At 50.1% G+C, this 19,328-nt stretch overlaps 1 protein-coding gene across 1 annotated transcript; it reads right to left on the bottom strand.

Moving 5' to 3' along the window:
• Positions 1–1,460: 1,460 nt before the first annotated feature.
• On the bottom strand, positions 1,461–7,301 carry AQP2 (aquaporin 2). The gene is made up of 4 exons (XM_075075547.1): positions 6,867–7,301; positions 4,606–4,770; positions 3,708–3,788; positions 1,461–1,676 (listed from the first exon to the last, which is right to left on the bottom strand). The coding sequence occupies exons 1-4, from the start codon at positions 7,230–7,232 to the stop codon at positions 1,461–1,463; spliced, it is 828 nt and encodes a 275-aa protein (XP_074931648.1). The 5' UTR covers positions 7,233–7,301.
• Positions 7,302–19,328: the final 12,027 nt, after the last annotated feature.

The raw sequence follows: 19,328 nt of genomic DNA, 5'->3' as shown, positions 1-19,328 counted from the left end.
TGCAGTAACACCTGGTCTGGGTCAGATCAGAGCTTTGTCTCTCCAGCAACAGCCGTTAGCACATGTTTGAGGAAGAGGACAGTGAGGAATAGAGGAAATGATGAATTCAGAAGGAGGAGGAGGCTGGTACAAGTAGAGCACAGTGGATAAAGAGGAAGAGAAGAGCGTCATTTGGTGGTGGTTCACGTCAAAACAGAGGGAGCAAAATGATCAGTAATGTTCCTTACGATTTGGAATTGGGTCCCATCTTATTGAATATTTCCATTAACAGCCTTAACAGAAAAAGCCTGAGTGTGGTGATGACGTTTTGTGCTGGTGCAACACTGGGGAGACATCACCAACAGAAAGAAGCATTAGGATGTCATGCTGGAAATGCGTGACTTTTAGGCTAAGTAAGAGAAATGCGATTAAATTAATGGTTGAAAGAGCAAAGTTGCATCCCAAAGACTAACCCAAATTGTTTGACTATGCTGGGGACCATCACCAGGTCCTGACATAGCAGAAAAAGGGGGTGGGATGGTTATTGAGGCTTTGGTGTGATGCAGCCATGAAAAAGGTCTGGGCTATAGGAAGCAAGTGATGGAGAAGATCACCCCTAAAACACTTTGTGTTACTCATCTGAGAATCAGAATGGAACAGGAACAGAGGAAAGAAAGCAAAAACCAGGGAGAGAGATGAAGCATCAAAGATAAAGGACAACACTGGTCCAGGAACAATCGAGCTGTGGATGAATTTGGGCTGAAAATCAGGAGGTTTCTCATTGTCACAGGAAAGAGCAGTTGCAAGAGCTCCCCAGGGGGTCAGAGGGGCTCAGGGACACGCTTCCAGTCCTGTCCTCTCAGGAAAGCCTCCTTGTGAGCGAAGGACATCTGCACCCCAGGGGTGGCTGTAAATAGCAGCAGTAAAACTTCCAGTTTGTAAGATACTTGTGGCACGGAGCGAGCGCTCCTCTGTGTGTGTGTGTGTGTGTGTGTGTGTGTGTGTGTGCGCGCAAACAGCCGGGCAGTGAGAAGAAATGGGAGACAGGTGAGCAGAGTTCAACAGCAATGAGGCATCGGGTGGCAACCTCCACACCCAGCAAATGGCTGTAATAACAACTCTCTGCAGTGCCTCGGAGCTCTTCACGAAGGGCAACAAACTCCGCTGAGCGCTAACTTCTGCAAGGGGGACATGGAAGCAGCCTGCCCAGGCTGGGATCCCAGCATCCTCGTTCCTGTTGATACACTGGTGGTTTTGATTTGAAGGCATTTTCCCCCAGCATCAGAAAACCGTTGGCCATGGGGGGAGCTGGGCGACAGAAGGTGGGTTGGGCCATCACGGTGCATCTCCCCAGGAGACAAGTGAACTTTAGTCCCCCAGCAAAAATAAAGGGAGAGAGAGGAGAGGTGAAATCCTCATCTGAAAAAGCAGATGCCAGAGTTTTCCCCAGCTCCTCTCTCATGCCCAGGGGGCAGGTTTGGCTACACCTTCTCAGACATGCCCCTCGGCAGGGTCTGTGGGGAGTGAAGCTCCACCGACTGCCGCCGGCGGACCTCGCGCTCTGCCCAGTCCTCCTCCGGCTCGAAGCCTTTGAAGATGGCGAGTCTCTCCGAGAAGGTTTTGGCTTGCGGGAAGAGGATGTAATTGTAGATGATGGAGGCTGCTGCTGCCCCAACCAGGGGGCCCACCCAGAAGACCTGGGGGAAAGGGAAAGAGAAGAATCGGGTGAGCAAAAACCTGCCTGAGTTCGGAGGACAGAGAGGAACCAGGATCTCTGAAGAGCATTGCGGGGGGCTTGTGTTCCTTCCTATCCTGTGTGCATTGGGAGCAAAATGTAGAAGCCAGCTCTGTTTTGGCCATCATTGCTGACCTGAACTCCCATCCATTGCTGACCTGAACTCCCATCCATTGCTGTCCTGAGCTCCCATCCATTGCTGACCTGAACTCCCATCCATTGCTGACCTGAACTCCCATCCATTGCTGTCCTGAGCTCCCATCCATTACTGACCTGAACTCCCATCCATTGCTGACCTGAACTCCCATCCATTGCTGACCTGAACTCCCATCCATTGCTGACCTGAACTCCCATCCATTGCTGTCCTGAACTCCCATCCATTGCTGCCCTGAACTCCCATCCATTGCTGTCCTGAGCTCCCATCCATTGCTGACCTGAGCTCCCATCCATTGCTGTCTTGAGCTCCCATCCATTGCTGACCTGAACTCCCATCCATTGCTGTCCTGAGCTCCCATCCATTGCTGACCTGAGCTCCCATCCATTGCTGTCCTGAGCTCCCATCCATTGCTGACCTGAGCTCCCATCCATTGCTGTCCTGAGCTCCCATCCATTGCTGACCTGAGCTCCCATCCATTGCTGTCCTGAGCTCCCATCCATTGCTGACCTGAGCTCCCATCCATTGCTGACCTGAACTCCCATCCATTGCTGACCTGAACTCCCATCCATTGCTGTCCTGAGCTCCCATCCATTGCTGTCCTGAGCTCCCATCCATTGCTGACCTGAGCTCCCATCCATTGCTGACCTGAACTCCCATCCATTGCTGACCTGAGCTCCCATCCATTGCTGTCCTGAGCTCCCATCCATTGCTGTCCTGAGCTCCCATCCATTGCTGACCTGAGCTCCCATCCATTGCTGTCCTGAGCTCCCATCCATTGCTGACCTGAGCTCCCATCCATTGCTGACCTGACCTCCCATCCATTGCTGTCCTGAGCTCCCATCCATTGCTGACCTGAACTCCCATCCATTGCTGCCCTGAGCTCCCATCCATTGCTGACCTGAACTCCCATCCATTGCTGACCTGACCTCCCATCCATTGCTGTCCTGAGCTCCCATCCATTGCTGACCTGAGCTCCCATCCATTGCTGACCTGACCTCCCATCCATTGCTGTCCTGAGCTCCCATCCATTGCTGACCTGAGCTCCCATCCATTGCTGACCTGACCTCCCATCCATTGCTGACCTGAGCTCCCATCCATTGCTGACCTGAGCTCCCATCCATTGCTGACCTGACCTCCCATCCATTGCTGACCTGAGCTCCCATCCATTGCTGACCTGACCTCCCATCCATTGCTGTCCTGAGCTCCCATCCATTGCTGTCCTGAGCTCCCATCCATTCCTGTCGTGCCTGAATATACCTACCCAGCCTCTTCTGTCTTTCCTCCTCGATTGAGAGCTGCGTGATCTTCATTAATGATGCCCATCCTGAGCATGCTTAATGATTTGGATTCCTCTGGAGAAGTGTATTCCTCCCCATTTACACATTGCTACAGACAGGAGGAGGCAACCAGCTGGGGCTGGACACCTCTGAGCACATCAACCTGAGCCACCACAGCTCTGGCTCTGAACGTACTCTTTGCAGATGGAAATGCCTGGGAGCATTCCCAAAGGAGCGGGTGGAAAATGTGTGCCCAGATCCAACTGGAACCAGGAAAGGTCCCCAGGACCGGCAAGGAGAGCTCCCCTCTCCATTGCTTTTGTTTCCTTTGCTAAGTCAGAGTCAACAAACCACACACCCTCCTCCTGTCGCAATGCACCCTGCTTAGATAAGCCAGCGAAGCACCCAGCAGCCCCACCTCTTTTTGCTAATCTCTTCATCTCTCCTCCAGCTAGGAGCTGGCATGGACATGCATCTGGCTGGCTCGGTGGGTTTCTAGGAATATTGGTAATCTGGGGGGCTCATCCCACCAAAAAAACACGTAGACCTGACATCTTACCCAGTGGTCACTGAAGTCTCCGACTATCACAGCAGGGGCAAAAGATCTGGCTGGATTCATGGAGCAGCCGGTGTAACGGATCTGCCGAGAAACACTACACATTGTTAGCATTAAGCCCTTTTAGCACATTTTAAAAAATTCCTGGTGTGTTATTAGCATGATTCATTCACCGAGCTGATGTTTCACCCTCCAGCATGCCCGTTCCAGGAAAAGGGATGCCAGCAGCTTCCAGCGCTTGAGTCAACATGGGTGAGTTGTTTGTATTTGCACATCTTCTGTGCGAGCACATGTGTCTTGTACATAGTGGCAGCCTGGGCAATGTGCCTGGCAGCGTGACCAGGGCTGCGGGGACAAGCTCCTGCTCTGCATAGGCTTCCTGGAGCGAATTGGTACTCCTTGCCACTGAGGACAGGAGAATAGTCCCATAGACACATGGGCTTGCAGATCATTAAGGATGGAAGATGTGGTGTAAACATCGCTGTTTTAAAGCATGCACTGAGAAGCTGGGAGTGTTAGGGGTTGCTTTGGTCTGTCATCCAGGGGGGAGTTCCCTGGGTGTCCATCCCAAATACTTCCCAGTCTTATCATGGTCCTGAGTGCCTCAGGTGCTGACACATTCACTCCTGGAGAGAAGACCCCACTGATCTCTGGGAGCTCCCTGTGGGACTCAAGGAGCAGCAGAGCCCAGCAGGTTACGTTTTTTTCATGCCCAATAAAAGCCAAGCTCAGGTTACGGCTCTTTGATAGTTTTGGTGGGACTTTTCTACCCGCTGGAAAGCTGTGGGCACCACATGAGTTACAAGTCCCACATCCACGCCGGAGCACGCAGCCAAACAGGCTTTGGGCACAAAGGCAAAGACGACCTAAAAAGCGCTGTGTTTTAGCCCATTTTACCCACCCCAAGGAGATGTCCCACGGCAACTGAAAGGCCAATGGACAGGGCGGGAGAGCCCAGGTTGTCCTCCCGGCGTTCGTCGGTAGAAGCAAAGATGCACAGGACCAGCTGGAAGGTGAGGAAGAGCTCGACGGTCACCGCCTGCCCCGTCGTCGTCTCATTGTGTAGCTGGAAGGGGAGAAAAAACATGTCTCGGGGATGGGGAAGTCGGGGGGCTGGGTTGGAAATGGAGGGGGTGGGGGGTGGAGACCAAATTAAGGTGAACCAAAAAGGACATAGGAAATAGGTGAGATTTTTGACACCAATGTGAAGCGGAGGAGAACTTTCCCAGGTAAAAGGAAAAGGAGGTCAATGGATAATATTTGATTGACATGGCAGGAAATGTTTTAGTTGCATTTCTTTGGGTATTTTTTCCACTCTTCTTTTCTCCCCTAAGGACTTTATTTTTCTTTTTCTCATACTTAAAATGCAAAATGCCTTTTGGAAATGCTTACAAATTGCATTTTGAAAATGTCAAAAAGAAATATTTTGGCATTTAAAAAAAATTCCCTTCCCCCTTACCACACTTTTTTGACTGAAAGAATTTTTCAGATTTGATCTGAGGCTGTGCCTTCTTGCACCCTCTCTCCTCCAGCTCCACTTTCTGACACTTTATTACTTCTTGGTGGTTTTTCATCCAGATCTGGATGGATCTGGCAGCACTTCCAGCCAGATCTGCAGCTGGCAGTCCCGCTCGCCTGCGATCTCCCACCACTGTTGCTTCCCTCAGCCCATCCTGGCACATCTCTGCCCTCTCTTTCCCCCTGCCAATCCTCCTTTGGACACCTTGCATCCTCCCAAATGCTGATCCTGAGACCAGTTCACTCAGTGACACCATGAAGGTAGCAATTGCCTTCCTGGCTGCGATCCAGAGTCGGATCTGGCTTACTCTCCTCTCTGATATTCCCCCCACCTTCTTTTTAAGGGTAGTTTGTGCAGGCAGCTACAAGATGAACAGCCCACAGGGGAAAAAAGTGTCTAAGTCCCCACTCCTTTTAGGTGGTTTAAGCTGTAAAACAACAGAACTGGGTGTTCTGAAAGTCTCTCTTAAAACTCCTACTTGCTTTGCTGGATTTATTAAACCTCAGCTATTATCAGTCTAAGTAGTCTTGTTCAGATTAATCCGCAATCCCTTTTTCAACCCTTTAAATCTCTTTGGCAGTGAAGCTGAGTCCTGGCAGTACCTCCCTGCTGCAAGAAAGGGGATTTCTGTGTGCCACTTCCTAAAACACAGCTCCTCCCTTGCCGCTCGACTTGGTTGTGGGTGATGCTGGTCCTGGCATGGCCGTCTCTAAAGGAGATACAGCTGCCTGTACCCATCTGAAGAGGAGCGGTGGGGCATGGAGAAAAGAGAGGGTCTAGTGAACCCTGTGACTTTCAAAAATTTTTTCCCTCTTTTTATTATGTGCGTGGGTGGGGAAGGGGATGCTGGAGGTTGGGATACCACTGGGGAGTCCCCTCGCGGCCTCCTAAGATTCCCCAGTTTTCTTTTTTCTCCCCATGTCTGAAAGCAGGCTGGGATGCTTGAGATGCTTCTGGAACTGCGCGGTGGCACCGCCGGGGCACCCGTGCGTGCTGGGCACTGGGATGAACCAGCTGCATCTGGTGTGGCCATCCCTTCACAATGGGAAGCAACTTAACAAGCAGTGCTATCTAATGAAAAGCCGGGATTTAGACCCCCCCCAAAAAAAAACCCCTATGCTGGCATGACATCCCCATTGCTGGGAATCTGGCACAGCAGCCCGTAAACAGCGGCATGGTGTAACTGAGAGGGGAGAAAAGGCTGCCCATACCCACACCAAGACTGGAAAGTGGGACAAGCTTGGGGCAAGAGGAGTGGAGAGGTGACGCTTTTGGTCGTGTCCTTCCCTAAACACCTGGGTCTCCTCTGAATCCAGCTCCTCCACAATACCAGCCCTAGATAAACCTGAGATGATGGTGGCTTTATCTTCTAAGGGAGGTGTCTATTTGGCCAGCTGGATCATACCTCCTAAAAGCAGAGGAGGGCCTGGACTCCTGCCTTCATCCCTGCTCCTGGAAGGGCCCTTAGTGCAGCAGGCTCATGGTGCTGGGCTGCAGCTGACAGTGGCTTCCTACGCAACACTAAATAAAGGGGGGGGGTCCTTGCTGGCCACAAAAGCCTTCTTCAAATCCCTCAGCCTTCCCAAAAGCCCTGCCCAATCTTCCCTGCTCCTTCCAAGTCCATCCATGGGCTGAAGTCTTACCTTGTTGATGGCCAAGCCTTCCCGGGAGTCTGCAGGGGTGATCTCATGTAAGATGGCAGCTCCCACGACAGCCCCCAGGAGCTGGGCCACCACGTAGAAGACCGCGCGGAGGAAGGAGACTTGGGAGCCGATGAGGCAAGCCACCGTCACTGCCGGATTGATGTGGGCTCCACTGATGTGCCCCAGGGCTTGGACCAGCGTGCCGATGGCCAAGCCAAAAGCCAGCGCGATTTGAAGGATGCTCGGGGAGGAGGCTGAGGGCCAGTTCAGAGCAGAGCCCAGGCCAAAGAGGATGAAGACCAAAGTCGCCAGAAACTCTGCAAAGACAGCCCGGGTGAAGGCTACGGATCGCAGTTCCCACATCATGAGTGGCACCTGCCAGAGGATGCAAGGCCTGACCTTGCCGGTAGCGTCTTCAGGCAATTGCTACCACGGCTGCCGTGTCCATAGAGGATGACAGGGGGACAACTCATATATATATGGATGTGGGGGGCTGAAGGATCGCCTGCTGAAGGAGGTGGGATTGTGGTCCTAGGAAACCTGATGCTTTTTTTCATTTGTGTTCCAGCTGAGGGAACATCAGACCCTGCCCCCTCTATTAAAGCTGGGGAATGCAGTGTTCGCCACCCTTGGGAGGTCATAAACCAGCCTTGAGCAATGCCATGAAAACTGTTCCTTTTTTCCTGAGCTTTCCTACTAGGGGTCCTATCCCCAGAGGTGCTTCTTGCTCCTCTCTTCTCCAAGCTCTACCACCTGCAGCATGGAGAGGAGAGCAAGCAAGGGGGGGTTCTGTAGAGCTAGAGATGGAGGTGAGGTGGGGTTGTGTTGAAAACCGGGATGTGATTAAATAAGCAGGCAAATCTGGATGCAAAAGAGTCTCAGAGACACAAAACCCTGAGTGACTTGCTACAACTCAGTTCTTCAGAGTACCAGAATTTGACAGCCTGGGCACAGATTTTCTAGCCAGAAGAATGGGAACCAGCCTGATGGAATGACTGTCAAGAAAGACATTTTCATGTGAAAAAAATGACATGCACAGCTGGAGTACCGGCTGTGCTCTGACTACGGGGATTTTGGCCAATTCAGCTCTTCAGAAATGTATTTTTACTTCTTGGTGTTAATCCTCAAAAGGAGAATAATATATTTTCTTCTCTGGAGCATGGTTCTTCACATCAGACCATCCACTAATTGCCCAACAAGTCCATTTTCCCTTTTCTCCCATTGCTTAGGGCACATTTGCCTATTCCTGCGTGATGTCTGTAAAGAGTTTTGCTCCCTAAGTCATTGGGGTTGGTGGGTTTGCTGGAAAGACAGCACTTGTTTCTTTTTTTTCCCTTTATTAGCAGACTTTGTAGTTATTCTAAAGCACAGCGAGCTGGGAGGAGTGTTCCCCCAGGGTAGAGCTGGAGCTGAAAGGACCATTTTATTTTAGAGGGACGCAGAGCCCCAGAACTAAGAGTCCATTTTCTGGCTCTGACAAAGGCTGCCACTGTATGATAAACCAAATATTTTTCCCTTCCAGAGGAACCGCGCAAGTGTCACCAAGCTGATGTGAAAGGCTGACGCAAAATATTCCATACTGCTCACATTATGTTATAGAATCATGGAATATCTCAGGGACCCGTAAGGACGTGTGAAGGCTGGTACTTTCCTCCACAGAGGGTGGGTAACGATACTTGTCAGCTGGACTAGATGATCGCTGTAGGTCCCTTCCAACTGAACTATTCTGCTTCTACTGTATTCTAGTCCTCTCTTTAAAAAAGACGCTTATGGGGACATCGCTTTTAACAAGGGAGAGATTGTGGCGAGAACAAACCCTGTCCTTGAGCGAGTCTGGAGCTTGGAAGACTCGTATTCAACTTTTTCCTTTGAAAATCCTTCTCTTGGACTTCCTCGGGGACTTTGGCCCACCACGGCATCGCTCTAGCCTCCGGTTTTCCAACAACGAAGCCAATCTCACAAAACAGGTTGTGAGGCTAAATATATTTGGGGTACTGATGAGCTGTGAAACATGGTCACATCCAGCCTGTAGGCTCCCGCTCCTGCCTCCCTGGTACAGATTTGCGAGCTTAGCACTACTCAAGAACTAGTTATGTCAGGGGTTGATTCGGAGTACAGGCTGTTATTAGTGCAGGGAATGATGGAGACTAATATGGGCAATTAAGTGGAGCTGATACCCTATTTGATTAATAGTTATTCATGGCGAGCAAGTTGTGATGTGTCAGTGCTTAATGAAGACTAATTAGAAGGAAAGAGAAGTAAGCATGATTAGCTCTGAGCAACTTAAAAATCTAACGCAGCTTCATGGTTCTCGCTTTCAGCTGGCAACGCGCAAGCTCATTGCAACTCTTGTTTATGCTGCATTTTGAGGTGTTTGTGCTACGGACGGTGGGTTTCTGCCACACACCACGATGAAAGGATTGGTGCTGCATCATGAGCTGTCTTGCTGAAAGGGAGCTCTGCGCTTTTGGTCTTCGCTGAGGGGCTGAGCAAACTATTGCTGTGAGATGCTGCTTTCCAGCAAGAATAATACGACATCCCAGCTTTCACCCGGAGACCTCTAGCACTGCGGTGACTGTAATCCTTCTAGTTTTAGGGAGGGGGGGCGCATGGCACGAAGCCCTGTGGACAATCGTGCTGCAGCTTTGGGACAGCAACGTGCTGCCGTGTGGACAAGCCCCAAGTGTGCTGCAGCTTTGGGGGGAGCAAAGGGCGTTGCAGCCCTGTAGCAAAGCCGTTTGAGATGGGAAAGTGCATTATTTTACGTTTTAATCCACAGCCCTTGGAGTGTAACGGCATGATCAGCCCTCCCCTGGGATCGAATGCAAATGCTCGTTAAGAGTGTGTAGGCGCCTGCGGAGGGTTGATACGCCGTGCTTCCTCCTGATGGCAGAAAATGGCCTGGTAATGCATTTTTGAAGACCATTTTGCAAGCAATGGAACTGTGCTTGCACAACAACTTGCTTCTCGAGTAACTTAGATGGCTCAGATATCTTTGCTTCCCTGGCTTTCAGGAAAGTATAAACATCTTTAAGGTATCTCCATTCCATCTAAAATACCTCCAAGCCACAGAGAATAAAAGATTTATTGCATAAAACCCCGTGAGTTTTCCTGCTTGGATCTAATCCGTCACAGGAGGTGTGTGTGCTGCCCAGACCTTGCTGGAAGCTCCGGTTTTTGCTCTTTTCTGCAAATAGAGAGTGCCTGCGGACAATTCCCCTCCTCTCTGACAGCTGAACAGACAACCAGCACACACGCTTCACATGGCAGCAAATGCCCTTTATAGTAGACACTGGAGAACCCACAGGAGGATTAAGCCTTGGGAGAAACCTTTGTACAAACCCAGCTATTATTGGTTCTGCTGGATGTTGAAAGAGATGTTTTCTTTCCAAGAAAGGAGGTGTGAAACTGAAAATGCTACCCCTAAGAGTTCTCATGGGGAAGTCTTTAAAAGAAGCCAAAGGATAAGAAGGGAAAAAACCCTGAATTCTAGTATTGTGACTAACCTTGTTTCTCAGGTGAGGTTTTCTGCCTGCTGCCTGGATAAATGGAAGCGCGGGTACGTTTGGCCCCATCCATGGCCCCCAGCAGAGCGCGGGGAACGGCAGCCATGGGCTGCCAGGACACCTGGGGAAGCAGAGCAGATGGGGATGAGGGTATGGAGATGTTTGTCTTGGGATAAGCAGAGGCAGAAACACCTCGGCTAGCTTTTCACCTGGGAATCGCAGCACCTGTAGCAATAGTTCAGCCTTGGGAAAAGGAGGCTCAGAGGGGATCTCATCCCCACGTACCAGCACTTAAGGGGTAGCTACAAAGAAGATGGAGACTCCCTTTTCACACGGAGTCCCATGGAGAGGACAAGGGGGACGGACACAAGTTGCCCTTGGGGAGATGCCGACTGGACACAAGAGGGAAATTCTTCACAGTGAGAACAGTCACCGTTGGAATAATCTCCGACTCGGCCACGTTGGGCACCTTCAAGATTTGTCTGGACAGGGTGCTGGGCCATCTTGTCTAGCCTGTGCTCTTCCTAGAGAGGTTGGACTAGATGATCCCTGAGGTCCCTTCCCACCTGGGATTCTGTGATAGTTTGGCTCCAGGGACCTTTCCACGCTGAATTCCTGACCCTCGTGGGCATTACCCAGACAGGTGGGTCTGTGCGTGTGGGTCCCGCTGGCAGGGAAAGGCCCAGGCACAGGTCCCTCACCTTCCTCTGGGCTGAGTTCGTTAATCCTTAGGCTCCTGCTGCCCATTGCAGGATGGGGCATACTGAAACGCCTGCTCACAGTGAGCTGCAAAGCATTGAGAGAGTGGATTAAGACCTTTTTTAGCTCTAGGCTGTTTCGTGATGGGGCGCAGCAGCACAGCTCTTGCTGCAGTGCAAACCAAGGCATGTTTTTAATTGCATTTCATAAATGTCCCGGGAAAGCCTTACCTCTCTCCCGCTCCTGGCTGGAGAACAGACGGAGCAGAAGATAATGTTTGTATTCCCCAAAGCGAGGTGACCATCAGGAAAAATTATATTCTTCCATTGTCTTATTACATCAAAAGGTCATTTACCCAGAGGAGCAAAACGGAAAAAAATCAGCACCTTTTCCGGCATTTCAGGCCAAATCCTAAATCCCTATTCATGCAAAACTTCTGCTGGCTCTTGCTCTGTTTATTGTTCTTGTTTTAATTGAAGCAGGATTAATGCAGCCCTGATTTCCTTCACTGACTTCAATGAATTGAGCTTGAGTGCAGGCGAGGAACGGGGCCTGGTTTTAGGAGAAGGCTTTTAACAAACTCTTTTATTTTTTTATCCTATCTCAAGGACTTGCAAGTTCAGTCCTGAATGTTTGCCCAGAGTCTTAGTCAAGGTAGACAGTGAGACTCTGGCGCTGGTGGTGCTGGGCTACGGATCACGCCAGGATCAGTACACCTTTCTGGTGGCCATATAAAAGCCTGACACCTGTGAAGACCACAAAAACTTCCACCCCAGCATGCTCTGGTCTCTGTACAGCATCTAGGCAGGGATTTAACTCTTTCCTCCTATGATTTGCAGGAAAATACAATTTTTCTTTTACTAACGACATGTTAATGAGACCCAGAATATTCAGAACTGGGGAGAGGAAGAAAACATGGCTTCTTCCTACTCTCTGCGGAGAGGCTTAATAGACAAGATATGGCCAATCCCAACATCCTGCAAGGTCAGAGACTGGGCTGAGTTACGTGATGACCTCTCTTTAAGCGTGTCTTAAGGGGTGAAGAAAGGAGTTATTCCCTTGTTGGAATGCTGAAGTTCAAGGCCAGGGCACGGCATATTTTGCATAAACATTTATAAGAAAATAAGTAATGCTGAATCCATGAAATAGAGCCAGACCCAAGGATATCCATATAGCCAGCAGCTTTGAAGTGAGATAGAGCCCGTGGCCTTACCAGACCTTGTAAGCTCTTTGCTACTTACCCAGGCATGAATATGACATTAGTTAAGATCAATCAGATTGCAACATCATCTTCAGGTGACAGAGCTGAGCAGGAGACCTCAGCTTCACCCTTTGCCAGATACCCAGTGTTGTGTTTGCAAAACAAACCACATCTAATGAGCCAAACTCCCAGCGGGTGTAAATTGGGGACATCAGTGCAGTGACATTGACTGACAGCATCCAGTGCCTGGCCTTTTCACTGTTTCCCTCATTTTGATGTAAATCAGAAGCAGTCAAGCTGAAATCCATGAAGGAGAAGTGACTGAGCTCGATTCAGATGTCTGTCTTTAGGTAATTCTCCTGGATTTTTTAGAAAAACAATTAAACTAGGTTAAATACTGCCAGGAACTGGTCCTGCTGGTAGCTCTAGAAGCAATGTCCCCTGTCCCCTCCTGTCCCGTCTCCTGCAGCCCGGTGAATCTGAGATGCTTATCACCCTCTGGCACCGCAGAGCTAGGGCTGTTGCAATATGCGTGTTATCTCACCATCGGTGCTGTGGGTACCAATCTGGGTATTGACGGCTTCCCTGTGCTGCGGGAATTTTTTGGCTGCTATCTCTTGATATTTGCTGGGAGGGAAGCGGGAGTGTGGCAGGCAACTCTGCCTTCGAGACGAGGCTGCTATCTCAGCATCTGTCCTGGGGAGCTGCAGGTGTGTGTGGTGAGGGGGGGTGTGAACAGTGCGCAGGTGGAAGTAGGTTATTGTGAAAATCCCTCTAACAACCAGCTGGGATTGATGGAGAAAGCAAAAGGTGCTTGGCTTCTGAAAACAGCACCCTTCATCTGAGACCAAGGTCAGTGCCGTGGTCCTTGTTGTACAGCCAGATAAGGGGCATAGTGCAAGAAACTTTGTGGTCCGTAGGGGAAAAAGAAGGATCACTTTCAGGCTCCAGTGGCAGCAATCACAGAGAGAAAGGCAGATGAGATGTCGGATTACATGGAATCCCTCCCAGCCATTAAACCGAACAGTCATTTTAAAATCAGTTATTGAGTATGGAGCTGCTTCTGCCTCTGCGTTGGTGGCGCACGGAGCTGAGGTCTGGGTATGGAGCCGCGCTCTGGCAGCCCCAGGAAGCTGGCGGCTGCACCCGCTCAGAGGCGCCTTCAACGCGGGGTCTCAGCGCGACCCTAAACACGTGAAGCTCAGCATGTGCACTCTCAGCTGCAGCCCAGAGCCACTGTGTGGTCACGAGGCGGTGCTGCCAGTCCCGAAACTCTCAGAGTTACCGAACACTCCCAGCCACAGCGGGCTTGTCCTCCACCCTGGGATTTCCAGCGCTTGGTGCCCAAAGGCCTGTGGGGTTTGTGCAGAACCAGTCGAATGATTGAAAAAAGGTGGGGTTCCCACCCTGGATGGGCTCCAGCGAAGAGCAGTGCAGCCGGTGAACAGGTTGGTTGGTTGGGGCCCAGAGCCGTGAGGGCAAGAACAGTTTTGTGTTTTGCCGTTGTCCAAGGGCCATGGGCATCCACCAGTTTCCCTCTGCCTGAAATTATCCTTAGAGGGGCTTGGACATTGGCTTGGAAACCATTACTCTATGCTGGGACAGCATCAGGAACAAGGTTAGGGCCTTGGTGTGAGTTCCCAGAAGGTCCTCTCCACCGAGCTGCTAGATGAGAGCTGCCTTGGTGATGATCATTTTCATATCAAACATTACCTTTGTGGTTTTTATGTTTCCCACAATGCTTCAGGAAGTTCCTCCCACCCCAGATGGAGATCTGTGTTGAAACTGGGAAAGTGGGAAAGCCGGGGAAGGAGCAGAGCAGTTCGATAGATTGGATGCCACCCGTGAAAAGACCACAACAGCCTTCACAGTTGGCCATTGGCCCTTTCCACCCTGCTGGCTTCTGCAGAGATCTCCTTTGGTCTGTGTGATCGATATACACTGGAAAAGGGCCAGTAGAGACTCCAAAACTCCTAAAACTTTTACACAAGGCATGTAGAAGAAGACACAACCTATTTCTTTAAAATTTTTAAAGGGCTTCTTCCCCCCTTCCATCCTTTTTTATCTCTCTCTCTGTCTGTCTACCACCTTTCATCCTCTTTTCCCCCATGTGCCTCTTCCTCTCTCTGTTTCATGGTGCTACCCAGCCACCAACTTCCATGCCAAGGTTGCAACAGTAAGAGAACCACAAAGTTGGTTTCATAAAGCCTCTGGCTCTTTTCCATTTCTGAGAATACAGGTTCAGCATGGGATATTTTTGTTTGCGGTTAGTTGCTTGTTTTTTGTGTGGGTTTTTGGGCACGGCACAGGGATTGGGCTGTCACCAGCATGAATTGTCATCCTTCTTTGGTAGAAAAACTTCTTGAGGACCTTTTTTTTTTTTTAAATCTGGGCTATTGCATTGATTTCCTTCTGCATTTATGCCTGCGTTGATGGGATCTGGCCCTGGGCTGTGAGTGCAAGTTGCTTCACTTCCTTGAATTGTATAAAGTGGAGAGGAGCATTGGCAGCTCCTCTAAGACCTTGCCAGTGAAGTCCAGCATGTGGAAAGCATTGCTCTCTCCTGGGTGGGGACTGAGCTGCCTGGGGAGGCCTGTGCTTCCTTCTGCTGGTCCGATGGAGCTCATAAATTTGCTGCAGTGTGAATCCGAGTGGGGCCAGGTCTCACTGGGGCAGGGGGTGTTGTCATACACCAGCAACTGTGAAAATCCCACTCCAAGGACACACACCAAGACTGCAAATCTTCTACCTTAGGTTGCTGTGGAGCATGGGAGCCCTGATCTCGGACGAGGACAGCCTGGTGCAAGACTGTACAGACCCAGATAGTGCACATCAGGTCGCTCGTGGTATAACGGTGGGAGAGAAACCTGCAGGCAAATGGGCGAGTTTGAGGAAAGCCAAGCAAGGCAGGCATCAATCTCCTGACCTAGCAAAGTCACGTGTGCAGGGATGTTACGGGAAAGATGTGTTTTGAGGAGGAAAGAGAGGAAGGAAGTGGCTTGCTGGGAACTCTGGAGCTATGCAAAGGAGGAAACGCAAAGGCATTTCCTTGCCCGGGGACATGGGCAAGGAAGGCAGGGGACATATTAAAAGCTATTCCTGGGACATCATTAGGCCAGATGGGAAACCCCTTCACTTCTAACTTTGAGCTTCCAGGGCAAAGACAGAGGTTCCTTCCAGGATAGCACCAACAAACCCGGGTTCTAGGCCAGTTTCAGTGCTGGAAATCTGGGCTCTGAAATGCAGCAAAGCTCTTTCCTCCATCTCTTCTCCCTGCTGATTGCCTGGGTCCTGGGCGTCAGGCTGCTGCGTCACCACAAGGCCACGGGTCACTCCTCGTATGGGCTCACAAGAATTTAGAAAAAAAATTCCTGTGCGCATCCCTGGCTTGTCTTATATAAAGTTCCTTCATAATAGTTTGAAGAAGAAACTGCACAGTGGCATGAGGGTGTCACTCAAAGTGTCACCCAAACCTGTTCTGTTCCCCCACTCCCAGTGAGGCAAGCTTGCATACTTGTGCAATTCCTTTCGTTTAACAGCATCAAATGCACATGCTGGTGGTAAGAACATGTTCTTCTGGCAGCGATGAGTGAAATGCACTCCTGAGCCGCTGAACAATTTAATCCTGGGGAGTGCCTCATCTTTACATTTATTTATGTGGTTGGTTGGTGTATGCGCGTGTGGTGTTGTTCACTCTCTGACGTGGTTCGTGGGTATCACAGATTTTGCTTCCGTTTATTTTTTAACCTCACCACTGAGACCTGTTCCCTGCAATTTACTGAAATCACACACTGCGGTTGTGGAGGCATTTAAAAAAAAAAATAAAATACGGTAGAGTTTCTCAAAGCACCTAAGTCCTGGCACTGTCTTAACCCCAAGGCACGGGCAAAACAACTGCAAGCAACTTCCTGAGATAATGGCCCCCAGCTGACTTGCAGCTACTGTCCACCACAGAGGTTTGAGCCCTCTCTAATTAAAATGCCCCTCTGAGGGCTTAAGTTAATTTTACCCAGCAGTCGGGATGCCTGTGATTAGGTGTGACAGCTCAGCTGGGCACAGTTTGCAGGATTTTCTTCTAGGCAATGGAAAACTGATCGTATAAAGGGAGTGATGGAGGATTGGGTTGATTTTTTTTTAAACTCAAGCATTGGCTACCAGGGCCCAAGCTAGAGACTGCTGCTTGCCGCAGAAGCCTGCGAGGAGGACATCCTGCCCCAAACAGTTCAGCTTGTCTGGTTCCTTGTGTTGCATGTAGAGGGAAGCTATCTCTGCTCTTCGAGGTCGGCTTAGGAAGGAAGGAGGGCTAGTTCAGCTGAAGGACTCTGCACAAGAGCAAGAAGGTATGAGCTGGCCAGGAAGGGAGATAGTGGCTCTTGGGAGCAGGTTTCTGCCTCTCATGGAGGTGAGGCTCTGGGGTGGCTCATTTGGGGCTGACAGACACTGGGGAGCTGCCTGCCTACCCTGTGCCTGGGATGCTGGCGGGGTGGGAGATTAGGGTAGGGCTTTCCCCCTCAAGGATAAGGGTGTTTTTATTTCTGTTATTCTTCCAAACCCCTCTTTATGTATGCCCTGATATTCACAGCTTGCCTGTTCATCTCCCATCTAGGGACTAAGCCTGGTGGCAGGATTTAGCATTAATAATCCATGGTTAATTAATCAGCCTGAAAGCCTAGGGTGAATTCCTGCTTTTTAAATTTATTTTTTGCTTTTAAGTCTATGGCAGAGCATTCACTGCCAGTGGGGGATTTTTCCTCTTGGGAATGGGGTAAAGCATGTTTACAGAGGGCTTGTGGGTGTGCCATCATGTATGTTGGTGCAGCAGATCCCTTAATTATCCTATCAGGTTTTCTTTGTCTTGTTTTTGATGTGATTGAGTGTTCAGCAAAATTGGTTTAATCCCTGCAAAATCCCTTGTGGATTTGTAAAGGTGTGGCCTTAACAGAGGGTTTTTTTTTTTTCACCTGAGTATTAAACATATGTATGTGCAGGCAAATGGCTGCCTCGTGGCCTGATGCTGAGCCAGAGCAGCAGCTGGTCAGGGAGCTGGATGGGGGATGGCGAATGGTTGCTGTGATGCTGTGTGTGAGCATCACAATCTGGAATCTGGCTTTTGTGTGTGCTTAACCTCCTAATGCATCTGTGAGACTGGGAAAAGAGAAGATGTAGAGAAAATGACCTTTTTGGTAGGACTGTGGCACATTTAAGAGCCTCTAGCTCAAACAGGAAAGCAAGGAACCAGGTTTAGAGCAGCTTTTTTTTGCTGGAGAAGGATGGTGCCTGCAAGGGCTGAAGGGCTCTGCTTTTTATTGCTGTCAGCTGGGCAGAGTTGTCCTTGTCCTCTCCATGGCAGAGGTGAGACTCATTTCAAGCTCTGCAGCCCATGGGCTCCCCCAGCTCATTTTCCTGGCTGGGGAAAGACATAATGGTTTCCCAGAGCCCCATGAAAATATTCCATGTTGGATTTATTTTGAGGAAAGAACGAGACACCCTCAGGAACTTGGGGGGTGGGAGCTGGCCTTCTAGACAACAGGGTGGTGGATGGGTCTGGTTTCCCTTCCTGCTGCTTTTTGTTTAGAGGGAGGCTGTTGTGGTAGGCAATGCCATCTGCTTTTCTTTGCTGTGGGTTTTTCCTCTTCCAGACCCAGTATTATAGCTCTTTGAAGCATTTTCAGCCGAGGACAGAGCATGTGGGGTCCTGCATTATCCCACCAAGGAATCTGCCTTGGCCAGGGACTGCAGCTGGGATGAGTCCCTCTGGGGTTTGTTAAGAAAATGGGTGTCTCCTTTTTCACCGCGATGCCATGCATCACCTGGAGTTTCTGTTCCCAAGCCCTTGACCCCTTGCCTCATGCTTGAAGGGGATCAACAAGCTGAGCATCGTTTCCTTGTGCTCGGTCGGAACAGTGAGAACCCCACCTGCTGGGCTGAGTTTCTCTCCACCACTTGGGACCTGCCCAGTTTTATGCCTCTGCTCAACCTCAAGGAGAATGAAAACCCTTGAGGAGCTTGTGGTTAACAGGCACTTAATTGAGTCTGAATAATCCTGACAAGTTTTTGCAGTCCTTGTGGTAATCGCCTCTCTTTCCAATTGAATAGCTGGGGCTAGGTCTGTATGGATGCCAGCTGTACATTGCTTGGCTGCATTCTTTCATTTCCAGCTCATGCTTTCCTTTTAACCCTTCCATTGCCTGCTGTTTTTTGCAGAAGCTGTGAATGGGGATGGGTTTTTTCAACATCCTTTCCTTGCAGGCAGCCTGCTCTTCACCTTCTCTAGGCCTGTGTTTAGGGAGCCTAAAATGTGGCAGGATTTTTTTTTTATGGCAGAGTAAATGGACAAGATAATTTATTTTTTGGACTTGTGTTATAGACTCAGCAAACTAATTTGAGGTGTGATGCAGGCTTATGACATGAGAAGCAATAAATGACTTGAAGGGGCTGGGGAAGGACTGGAGGGAGGATGTGGGGAGCCGGGATGTAGGGGCACAGCCTCTAGCTTGACAGTGGTCCCAGAACTGCCCGAATTTGTGCTTTCATTTTGTGGGAATGTGGTGCAAGATGCTGACTTCTCTCATTGATCACAAGCTTGTGCCTCCATGTGTTTAGGTAGAGGGTGTGCTGTGTTTGCAATATCTCTCTTTTTCCTCTCTCCTGGACAAATTTTGTGCCCATGTGAATTATTTAACTATGCAAAAGGCCAATTTTTTCTCCTCCTGCTGTGGCTGGGCAGTAAGAGGAGATGTCTTCATCTCACTGTCCTGTCCAGACTGTAATTTCCCCAGGTCCTGTCATGGGGGGCAAAACCTCATTTACTTTGTGCCCCTTCCCTTGGGCTTGCCCTGGGCTGGGAACTGGATTCCCCATTCAGCCCTCTCCTTCGTGGGGCTGAACTAATAATATTGCTTTGGTGATGGGGGCTGCGTGGTGCTCGTGGTCTCCTGGGACACCCCCAAACCCTCCCTGTGCCCCCCAGCTGGGACTGCATTGGTCCCGAAAGGACAACACACACGGGGCAAATAAGCCTTATCCTCTCTCTCCTGCTCCATACATAGCCTGGAG

The sequence above is a fragment of the Phalacrocorax aristotelis genome, chromosome 26 (genome assembly GCF_949628215.1).
Source record: "Phalacrocorax aristotelis chromosome 26, bGulAri2.1, whole genome shotgun sequence".
NCBI lineage: Eukaryota > Metazoa > Chordata > Aves > Suliformes > Phalacrocoracidae > Phalacrocorax > Phalacrocorax aristotelis.
The sequence above is the reverse complement of the archived record's forward strand: the minus strand, read 5'-3'. Positions and strand labels throughout refer to the sequence as shown.